The sequence below is a fragment of the Vicugna pacos genome, chromosome 34, assembly GCF_048564905.1.
Source record: "Vicugna pacos chromosome 34, VicPac4, whole genome shotgun sequence".
Classification (NCBI taxonomy): domain Eukaryota; kingdom Metazoa; phylum Chordata; class Mammalia; order Artiodactyla; family Camelidae; genus Vicugna; species Vicugna pacos.
Genome location: NC_133020.1, coordinates 1899006 through 1911235, shown reverse-complemented (window position 1 = coordinate 1911235; position 12230 = coordinate 1899006). Strand labels below are relative to the sequence as shown.

The 12230-nt window shown below is 35.7% G+C and overlaps 1 protein-coding gene across 11 annotated transcripts in view; it reads left to right on the top strand.

The window, feature by feature from the left end:
* DNM1L (dynamin 1 like) overlaps positions 1–12230 on the top strand; it is a 46895-nt gene that overhangs the window by 7569 nt on the left and 27096 nt on the right. For all 11 annotated transcript variants that reach the window (XM_072954512.1, XM_072954514.1, XM_072954510.1 and 8 more), the window contains exon 2: positions 9940–10087. In XM_072954512.1, the coding sequence (XP_072810613.1) occupies positions 9940–10087 (148 nt within the window). The remainder of the gene's footprint in view (positions 1–9939; positions 10088–12230) is intronic.

Here is a 12230-nt window from a genome sequence, read left to right as displayed (position 1 = left end):
GCCATTAAAAACTGAATCAGCCTTGATTAATGTGACATGAACAAATATTTACAACTCCCTACTCTCAATTGATGCCATTATCAGAGAGAAAGAGATAAAAAATATGACAGAATTTAAGGCTCCATCTCAAAATATAAATTCAAAACACTATAAATCTCAATAAAGTACAATTTGGAAGAAACTAAAAGATGACACTGAGACCAAGCACACCATTTCTTAACCCCTAAATACACAGGCTGTTGAGTCAATTTTGGCAGTATGTGGAGATGAAAAAAGCAGAAGACCTTGCTGTGCCAAGAGAGCCCTATTTTCAGAGCAAGTCAGCTGTGACTTTGGCCACATTGGAACTCTTGTAGCCACTCACCTTCCTGGAAAGAGTGCAGACATTGAGCATTTAAATCAACAGCGGGAAACAAGCACTGATCTAACCAACTGTTGAAGAAACCAGTGCCATTTATAATGCTGAGGTAGCAAATTGGGAGTCCACAGACATGTTTTCTTTGGTCTGTGTTTGTTGATACATAAAGTTTTTTAATTGCGATTTAATTGACATGTAACATTATATTAGGTTCAGGCAATAGCACAGTGATTTGATATATGTATATATTGGGAAACTATCACTCCCACTAAGTCTAGTTGACATCCATCACCACACATAGTTAAAATTTTTTTCTCATGAGAACTTTTAAGATTTACTCTCTTGGTAACTTTCACATATACAATAGTATTATTGTCTGTAGTCACAAGGCTGTAAATTACATCCCCAGGACTTATTTTATAACTAGAAGTTTGTACATCTGACTGTCTTTACCCATTTTACTTATCCCCACCTCTGGCACACACCAGTCTGTTCTCTGTATTTATGGCTTTATTTTAGTTTGTTTTGTTTTAGATTCCACAAATAAATGAGATCAGGTGGTATTCGCCTTTCTTTGACTTATTTTACTTAGTATGGGACCCTCAATGTCCATCCATGTTGTTACAAACAGCAAGATTTCCTTTTTTATGTCTGAATACTATTTCTCTTTTTTTGTATATGTGTACATGCACACACCACATTTTCTTTATCTATCCATTGATGGACACTTACTATTTCCATTTCTTGGCTGTTGGAAATAATGCACCACTGCTCACGGGGGTGCACGTGTCTTTTCAGTTTAGGGTTTTTGTTTCCTTCAGATAAATACCCAGAAGCGGAATTGCTGGATCATGTGGTAGCTCTGTTTTCAGTTGTCACTGATCCTTCTGCTTCATGTAGTTTGCTCTGGAACCTCTGTTTTGTACTCTCTTGTATTTTCTCTCTGTTGAAATTCTCTCTGTTTATCCATTTTTCTGAGCTTGTTTAGTATTTTTATGCCTTTTTTAACTTTATGAGATATATCACTTATCTCCATTTCATGAAGATTTTTTTTCTGAAGTTTTATCTTGTTCTTTTGTTTGAAACATATTTCTTTATTTTCCTTGATTCTCCGTGCTGGTTTGTATGCATTAGAATCAGCAGCCACCTCCACAGGTTTTGAACGAGTGGCCTTTTGTAGGGATGAACCTCATCATTCAGCCCTGCCCTAGATCTTAGTTGTCCAAACAGCCTATCTTTTTCTCAGTGGATCCCATTAATTGAGGATATACCAAGAGCTGTCAGCATCCCATGGGGGGAGGATCTTAGCACCCAGCTCAGGCTGATTGGACGCTGGATGCTCAGAGAGCAGCTTTCAAGTACATGCAAATACGCTTTTTTAGGGGAAGACTGGGAAGTGGGTGTTTCTCCCTGCTCCCTTTACACGGTGTCCTGGGAGGCTGGCCACAGTGAGTCTGCATAAGCTCCCCAGAGCATTCTTAGTTCACTGTGTCTTATGGTTCTCATGGATGCAAGTCCTGTTAGCTTTCAAAGCTAGATGCTTTGGGGGCCTGTCTCTCAGGTGCAGATCTTAGAAGTTGGGGTGCCAGACGTGGGGCTCAGACCCTTCGCTCTTCAGGGAGAAGCTGGGTGTTGTGAGTTCCCTCGTGATTGTAGGTCACCGTGCCTGGAATGGGGTTTATGGTGAGATTGTGTCTGAGCCTTTTCTACCTGTTTCCGTGTGGATTTTTGTCATTTTCCTGATGTGTAGGAGTTGCTCAGCTACTTTTTTAGTTTCTTTCAGGGAATTTTTCCCTTTTTAGCTGTAAATTCAGTATGTCTGTGGCAGGATGTGAGTTCGGGATCCTCCTGTGTTGTCATCCTGAGCTGGAACAATACGACATGTGAAAAGAAAAAGAATTAGTTGCCTATGTTTAAAAATGGGTGGATTTAATTGAAAGGCCGACATTTCTGGTTTTTCCTTTAAGCAAATCAGAAAATCTGACCACACTGGACGCCCACTTCCGGCGGTTCTGAAGAAACGCCTGCTTCAGACGGGTCAGACTGCATCCAGTTAGCCATGGCTTCCTGTGCTCCCGGTCGCCCTCCATGCTTCCCACTCGCCATCATACATGTGCCGCTGTGTTTTATGGTGTGACGAGGGCAATGAAATGTTTTCTATTTGCATGTTTCTATCAGAAGGGGAAAGCTAAAGACGACCTGGGAAATATTCTTATGTTTTTTATATTCTTGAGAAACATTCTTATTTTGTGAGATGTGAAAAATAGTCTTATATTTTTAATATGCAAACAAAACGTCAGAAGAATACAATCTGATGTCATCGGTTTTACCCATTTAGGTTACCTGCGTTGCTTATGTGACAGTTGAGTTTGTAACCTCTGTTAGTTTGCTAAAGCTGCCCTAACAAAACCCCACACAGGCGGGTGGCACGGACACAGCACGTGCACGTCACAGAAGGTGATTTTCTCACAGTGCTGGAGGCTGGAAGTCCGATATCAAGATGTAGGTGGGTCTGGATTCTCCTGAGGCCTCTCTCCTTGGCTTGCAGATGACCGCCTTCTCTCTTTGTCCTCATGTGTTCATTCCTCTGTATGTCACATCCCTAATGTCTTTCTGTTTGTGCAAATTTTCTCTTTTTATAAGGACACTAGTCAGTTTGGATTACAGCCCCCCCCATGACGTTGTTTTAACTTAATTGACTGTCTCCAAATATGGTCACACATATTGCGGTGGGACTTTTGAGGGAGTTGGAGCTTCAGTATATGAGTTTTGGAGGGATGCAATTCAATCCATAATAACCTGTCTTAAAAAAACTATATGTAGATACATAAAAACGTACAACTAACTGAAAATCAGTAGCCATAAAGGAGGAGACAAAGGTAGATAATTAGAGTAACAAAATGAGGTTAATACAGAATTCAGGAGAGAAATTTAAAAAGTATTCTTTGTGATATACTTTCTTTAAGAAGGAAGAACAACATGTCATAGTGGGTGGAGGTGATGGGGAACAATAGTCACACTGAAATTATTGAAACCTAATTTATGAAATAGAAAAACCACTTGAAGAATTCTCTAAAAAGACAGATCAAAACCATATGTTATGAAATTTATTAGCAGTAAGAGACTGGATGGTGAGACCTAAGAGAGCAAAAACATCCTTATACCTGAGAAAGAGCATTTGGAACAGATGGACAAAGAATGATCAAACAAACAATAAGCAGAAGTTCCCCAGAGTTGATGTAACACATCTTCAGATTTCAGTTGCTGGGTACAAATATTGAAAGAATTGACACACCCTGGTTAAATTTCTGAAATCCAAACAAAAAAGCCATAATTCTCCAAGTGTCGAAATAGAAGAGGGGAGGAAAAGACAGATTTCCTAAAAGGGAAAGAGAATCAGACTGGCATCAGACTTCCAATCTGCAACAGTAAATGTTAGATGGCATGCAGAGATGTTTAAAATTTAGAGTTCCGAGGGGAATTAATTGTGATTTTAAAATTCTGTCTCCATTGACTGTAATCATTCTTTAAATGGGGTGAAACTTAAACAACTGAGCAACAAGAGAGAACAGAAACATTTTTAATGGCTTCTTCATATCCTATCCAAGATATTGTGAGATAAAATTGAAATATTACCTGAATTGCTTCCAGAAGATCTCTGCAGTAGCCATTAAAGATTATTTTGAAATTGAAAATACCAAAAAGGTGTAAAGCGTAGTATTATGGGCACTGTTGTATCTACCTCCCAGTTTAAGAAACAAACTATTAACTACCCAGGTGAATTTCCCTTCTTCCCAGGGAGACAGAGCCAATTTCCTGAATTGGGAATTTATCGTGCCATTTTATATATGGTACATAAGTAGATAACCTGAGCAATATATATTATTTTACATGTTTTACACTTACCTGAAGTAAGTGGTGTCAAATGGTATATATTCTTCTGCAGTGTGTTTTTACACAGTGGTATATGTGAAATTTGCTCATACGTACACCTACATATTCCTAGTTTGCTCAGTTATACTGTTAGATTCCATTATATGAATATATCAAAATTTATTCTCTTGTTGAGGAACATTTAAATGTTTCCCCTTGTCTGCTGTAGCAGTTTTAGTAAGCAACAGTACCAGTAACATTCCTATAAATGCTTCGTTGTATACATTTGAGAATTCCTCTGTAGTATCAAGAAGTGGAAAGTATATTTATTTTCATTTTTACTTGATATTCCTGCTTGCTCCTCAAAATGTTTGTAACAATTTACATTTCTACCGGCAGAGTGGAATTTGTTTATGTCTATACTTGTTATTGTCACATTTTAAATTTATGATACTTTATTGTGGTATTTTATTATGATATTTTTATTGCATCTCCCTGATTACTGATAAGTTTGAACAGCTTATTTCTTGGCCCTCTGTGGTTCTGTTTTTCTGTTCTTTTCATATCTCTGTGTGTGATTTTCTATTACTCATCTTTTTCTTATTGATTTGTAGGAGTTGTGTATACATTTTGGTTACTAATTCTTTGTTATGTGGATCACAAATATTTCCCTCAGTTATTTTGTATGAGTAAAAGAACTTTTAATTTTACTACAGTTGAATTATCAGTCTTTTCTGTTTTAAGTTGTACATTTTGTGTGTTAAGGGATCATTCCCTATCTCAAAGTCATGAAAGTATTCTTATGTTCACTAATGTGTAAAGTCATGTTTTTCCACATTTGTTTATGATTCTTTAGGAATTTGTGAAATGTATAGTTAGATGGTTTTTAGCATGTCCGTAGAGTTGTGTAAATATCACCATACTCTAATTATATAATATTTTGTCATCCGTAAAAGAAAGCTTGTATCCATTAGCAGTTGCTCCCCACTCTTCTCTGCCCCCAGGGCTAAGCAGACACTTGATCTACTTTCTTGCCTGTTCTGGACGTTTCATGTAAACAGAATCAAATAATATGTGGTCTTTTGTGACTGGCTTCTTTCACTTAGCATAATGTTTTTGAGATTCATCCATGTTGTAGTATATATCTGTACTTTATTCCTTTCTATGACTGAGTAATATAAAAACTTATGTAAGACTAAACATTAGTCTCAGTATTTCAGAGTCGTTTAAATGTCTGTGTTAGGGATTCTGGGAAGATGACAGCAATGGTAGAATAGTTTCCTAGTCTTTTTATGACTTTCCCATAAAAACAGAACAAGTGGATAGGAAAAACAAAAACAAAAACCCCATAAAGAATATCTACAAGAAAGTTAGTTGACCATGTTTCTCCACAGACTCTCAAATACTGGTAGTTTGAGGACAGCCCACTAGCAGCTCCAAGACCTGTGTATTATTATTATCTACGTAGGAAGAAGAAGGAAGCAATGGAACGTCAAATGAATGTGAGAATCGAAAAATAGCCAGAAGGCAATCACTGGAAAGCTTGGAGGGCCAGTTTAGGAATACCAGCTGAAACTGGGAGGGGTTTTGCACACACTGATAATGGGTGAGTGAAAGAAGTCTTTTGTATAGTCTTAGGGGACTGAAGTGCCTTCATGAAACTTTAAAAACCAATCAAAGCTCCCTTCTGGGACGAGTCCTCACATGAGAAGGAACTGAGACTACAATTGAACATCCCCTGAAGAGTACCAGGGAAGGAGAAGGTCCAGATAAAAGTGGTGGAGAGGAACAGAACCAAGACATCTCAGAAAACAAAGAACTTTATCTTTAAACACTGCATGAAAACAAGAGGGAGTTTTAGAGTGTGAAGTTAGGCCAAGCCTCCTCCTAAAAGTTGAGGAAAATGAATTTCATTTTAAATATCAGCAATATGAAATGATTGTTGTCAAAGCTCATACAAAGTATTTAAAGCAAAGTGGACTCAGAATAACATTCCTATAGAAATGAAAGCACACCAAAAAGACATCCACAAAACAGGTGAAAACCATTAGATATTAAGACAAAAAGTAAGATGAGACACATAATCAGAATAAGACATTTCAAAAAACAAGTTTGCATAAGAAAAAATAAAAAAACTAGGTGGCAGAACTTTTTGAAGTATTAGAAATGAAACAAAATTTATTTTAGAAATAACAAATTAGGAAGAATACACCGGAGCATATAAACGTAAAAGTTAACACCTTTAAAAGAGGAGGACATTGAAAATGAGAAGGATTTTTTAAGAAGGTATAAAAAGGAGGTGTAAAAAGAATTTGATAGAAATTGATGTAGTAGAAAAAGGCAAAGAAAATCCAACATATGTATAATAGGCATCCCCAAAGAAGACAAAAATGATAGCAAGGGAACAGAACAGATATTAAAAATTGCAATTAAAAAAAAAAGCATTGTACTCAAGGATGACCACAAAAAACTATAATTTAACTGAATTAAAACCAGACTTGGAACTCCATTTTGAAACAGCAGAACACATACCTGAGAACATTGACACAGAAAGACCAACACTGAGATACAGTCTAATAAAATTACTTATGCAAGCAAAAGTCACAGTCTCCCATAAGGGAAGGAAAATCAGATTTTATACTTTTCAACAGTAAAAATTTCTAAGAGAAGACATGCTCTTATTGTGAGAGAAGATACAATTTATTATGGAATTCCATATTTAAGATACCCAAGAAAGCATGAGCTGAAGATTTTACATTTAACCAAACTATTTTCAAGAATACACGTCACAAGCTGTTATCTGTAGCTAGAACTGAAGGGTCTTGTTCCCACTAGCTCTTCCTGAGGAGTCTGCCGGAGAGCGAGCTTCAGAGAATCAGAACGGCTAGAGAGACATTAACGTAAGGCCTGGCGACGAGCACTACACAAAGGGGGTTAAAAACGAGAAAATATGGTCTGTAAAGAGGTGGGAAGGAGAATGAAGGGATCACATTAAAACATTTAACAAACTATTTTTATTAATCATATTGATAATGGAGTAGTATTGGTATTATGGTTTGGAGACTGTGTGTAATGTGAAATGAAAAGCAAATGAATGTTTTCTTCTAATTCTGTCATGGACTCTGTCCTTGAGAACCAAGATCCTCAGTATAGAAGAATAAAGATAAAGATGACTCAGATTGGGAAATATACATGTGTATGTGTTTGTGTGTGTTTGTGTACGTGTGTTGTGTGGTGGTTGGGCCAAGTGTTGGTTGGGCCAAGATAGAGAAATAAGTTAAACATTTAACTCCAGGAGTTTTAAAAAGGAATAGATAAATAACCTGTCTTCCCCAGGCGGGTAGGGGAAACAGTGGGAAGAAATTAACAGTGTTAAAAGAAAAATCACAAAATGAAATCAATAAAATACAGATTTGCCCGAAAAAGTCAACTGGGAAATCTGGTCAGAAACATAAAAGACAGATTATTAGAAATGAGAAAAATGAACAGTTTCTAAGAAAATTATAAGTAGTTTCACTTGTAAATTAGAAAATCCAGGAGAATTACTTGGCTTTTTTATGGATAGGTTTTTTAATCAAACACATAAAGAACAGGAAGTTTCCATGCCGCTTAAATTAGTTCAGAGTACAGAAAAGAAATGATGGAAACACCCCAATTTACTTGATGAGGGGGTGAACCTGGACTCCAAAACCGAGCAACAGCAGATCTGCCGCATAACCTTTAATCTGACCTTCCGTATCCACCCAACATGAACGTTCTGAGGAGCCCTTCTGGACGGCGGGAGTGGGCCCCTGTGTCCTCTGGCTTCTGACTGGATTTAGAAATGGGGAGCCCTGACGGGAATTGGAGGAAAGGAGGAGACTAAAGCCTGGGTATTCGTTCCCCTGGCTCACTGCCTGTGTGTGAGCCAGGGGAGTAAATGTGAAATTGGTGTTCCATGTTAACTGTTGCAGCCTTGGGCTGGGCTCTCCCTCTCCTGAAAGCCCTCATCCTTTCGGGGCCTGTGGGCGGGAAGAGCGTCTCTGTCATTACTAACCTGGGGTATTGGACTGTCTCTCTGGTGATTCCCTCTGAGTCTTATCCAGCGCTGTGTCAACAGCCTGCTTGTAAATAAACTCTCCTTTAATTAACCTAGCTTGAGTGGGCCTTCTGCCTGTAGATCCTTTGTGATACAGTAGATGAGTTTAGGGTTTTTGCATTTGTAGAAAATATGAAATTAGAAGACGTACTAGTTTTGACTAAGGAAAAATACAATACACAAAAAATACTGTTACAGAAAAACATGAATTACAAAGTTGAGAAAAACAAATTTGTAAACGTTTAAAATGTATAATACAGACTAGGTGTTTATATACTATTTGATTATCAGCTGTTTATTAGTATTTTATCTCTGTAAAATTTTCTGAGTGTGACCATTGTATTGTGGTTACATAGAAGAATGCCCTTATTCTTAAGAGATATGCCACAGTATTTAGGGATGCAGTGTCATGACATACTAACTTTCAAATGGGACAGCAAAATAAAAGTGTGTGTAAGAAGAGACATGAAGCAAATGTGTCAAAATGTTAATAATTGGTTAAGTTATATGGTACCTTTGTTAAGGTATATGGGTATTCTCTGTTAATATTGTAACTCTTGCAGCTTTGAAATTTTCAAAATAAAAATTTTGGGAAAATATTCAAAACAACAAAAAATGAAATACTTATTTGGATAAAGTGCTTTATGTAAAATACCAGCATTTAAACAAGCAAATCACTGAAGGAGACATACGGAAGGCCCTCAAACGCAGTGATGCTTGACTGAATAATAAGGGAATGCAAATTTAAAAGAACTGTCATTGTTTACCTGTGAAAATAGCAAGATTCAAAAAAGTGATAATGCCCAATCCGGATGAGGAATTGAACAGAAGCATAGTTTGGTGCCTGCCATCTTGTAATGCACAGCCAGGCAGTATCTGTGAGTGCTTAAAATCTGTATGCTCTTTAATCCCAACAATTTCATTTAATGAATTAATTAAATATAATGAGGTAACAGAATGAGTAGGGTTCTATGTACAAAGTATGTTCACTGCAGCATTGTTAATAGTATACTGCAAGAGCCATTTAAACGTCTGTTTAAATGTCCAAATTGGGGTTTGGTTTTACATACAGAATACTGTGTAACTATTAAGCATAGATGTTAATATATTAATATGGAATATTCCTGATTGTTACATTAAAAATAAAAGCAGTTTAGAGAAAAATACGTAAACTACCCGCTTAAAGAAAAATATCTGTGTATTATGGGCATAATTTTACATATACCTACAACACTAATTGAAAATACCTAATATATATGTAGGTGTATATATCATATATACACCAATGTTATGTGATTGGGAGGGTATCAAAAGTTAGGTAGGAAAATTATGGGAGAGTGGGACTTTTATATTCTTTCTTTTTTTTTTTCTGAGTTACAGATTTTTATTTATCCCATGAAATAACCGCAGATAATGTTACCACGTAACTAGTTGATTTTGCATTAGAGTGTATATTCTGTCTTTTTTTTTATTTTAGAGAAATAAAGATCGTATAATAGAAAATGTAACTAAACTTTAATTTTAAAAGACTGCGATAATTAAAAAAAATTTTTTTGTATAGTGTAGTCTTGCTTAGTTACAAAAAAGTCTGTTAAAAAACTCATTTTGCTCTTGTGTGTTTTGTTTTCAGAGCAGTGGAAAGAGCTCAGTGCTGGAAAGCCTAGTGGGGAGGGACCTGCTCCCCAGAGGCACCGGCATTGTCACCCGGAGACCACTCATTCTGCAGCTAGTCCACGTCTCACCCGAAGATAAACGAAAAACGACAGGAGAAGAAAATGGTAAATTTAGAATTGGAATAAGAATTATTTAAAAATTCTTCATTTTTGGTTGAATCTTAAAAAGATATGAATTGATTAGGCAGAAATTAGTGGCTGTAGCAAAGCTGGGAGCCTTGTGAGGAAAAGCGGTGTGTGTCTTTTCCCTTGTAAGGAAAGAACAATGTTTGTTGTTTTTGAGGACAATGAGTAAACTTGTTGGGAATAGTACCTTTTTGGTAATTCAGTTTAGTAACCTGTTGTTAATGCCGTTTAATGGAGGATTTAGTTATCTCACTAAACAGGAATTTTTTTATTTTTTATTTTTAATTTATTTGGGGAGGGGATGAGTCTGTTTGTTTGTTTGTTTATTTATTTATTTATTTTAATGGAGGCGCTGGGGTTTGAACCCAGAACCTTGTGCTTGCTAAGCATGCACTCTACTACTGAGCTATACCCTCCCCCACCAGGAATCAGTTATTTAAAAAAGTTTTTGTGTCTTTTGGAGTGTTTAACCCCTAGTGTTTCAAACTGTGTTTTTACTTTTTCATTTTGTTTTAGGATTTAAATATTTTAGATTCTCATTTAAAGATTTTATTTTAAATAAAATTAAAACGATTTAGTTTTTCAGTATAGCAGTGTTATCTCACCTTCCTTTTTCTGATCTTACCATGTGTCTGCTAATTTTGAATCTTTGGCTCTTTAATCTAAGATGAATATTATTTCTAAAAAGTTTTTTTTAATTTCTAAAAGAGATTATTATTATATTTTATTTATTTATTATTATTATTATTATTATTTACTATCCTTCTCTTGCTAAGGCTTGCCTATAAAGTACATACTGTTTGGTTTTTTAGATTCTCCCCTCCATAGTAAATGTGGAGTATTAAGATAAGAAAATGTGCATTGTCCTTTATAGCAGTTCTTCTTTGGTTAAACTGAAAATATTTTAAGAAATACAGTTTTTATCTCTTAGCAGATTTTAAATTGGTTATTAAATATGAATCTTATATTAGTTACACATTTATCAGTGAGGTTTGCAATGTTTGATGAGAGTAACATATTTATTAATGTAAAAAGTCCTTTTTAAATATAGTGGCTCAGATTTTCTTATTAAAGTCTGTAAAAATTTTCTAATTATTAAATTACATTTGTTTGTTTCTTATCCTGCAGAGATCTGTTTTCAGTGCAGTTTCATTCTACATCCTATATTCTAATCTGAGATGGGATGGTAGTGTTGGTGCAGTTGAAGTTACTTTAATTTCTGTATCTGATCTTTTCCTTCACTTATTACAGGAGCATTGGTGGTCGTAGCTTGATTTTTTATTTAATTTTTAAAGAGGGAAAAAAAAAATCCCTGTCATGAGCATCTGCAATGACTGTGGAAAGTTAATTGCTGAAGCAAGTTAATGAAGTTGTAGGTGTTGACAAGTAATGTTTTGGGTAGACTGCCGAAGGGTATGTAGGAGCCTTTAAGTTATATCATGTAGCTTCTTGATATATTATTCATCACTTTGCATTTCTGTAATATTTCTTTATTATTGAAATTCTGAGCCTTGAATTTAATCCTTTTGGACTAACATGTGGTCCAGCCTCAAACTTATAGAATTTAACACTTAAAAAATTTCATTCCCACTAATATCAAATTTACCAAATTCCTTAAACTAAGACCTTAAGAAACTGTATGGTGTTAATTGTCTCTTTTAACTCTTCATATTCTTAAGTCACTTTGAAAAGGGGAGATGAAATCCTGTCTCTCAAACTATTTGCAGATGTGGGCAGTGTTTCTAGAAAGGATATTCGTTTTAGCTATAGAAGTGTCAATTTCTTCTATCTCTCTGCTTGTACGTCCATTATATTTTGTTGATGTCTCTTCTTGGTGGTTGGTCAGTAAATCTGCATATCTTTACCTATATATATTTTTTCCAAGCTTAGTGCATATTTTTTATGTACAAAAACATAAAACCTCACTTAAAATGACAACTCAGCCACCAGGAACACAAAATAGATTTCATAAAGTTTGAGTGCTAAATACCATGTATCTTATTGATAACTAGGAGCGTTCTTTAGTTTCTCATCAGCGGCTTTTTATCCTTAGTGTGAACAGTTCTACCTTGTCGTAAGTCATTCCATCCCAAAGGAAATCAGAAACACTGAATCAGTAAAC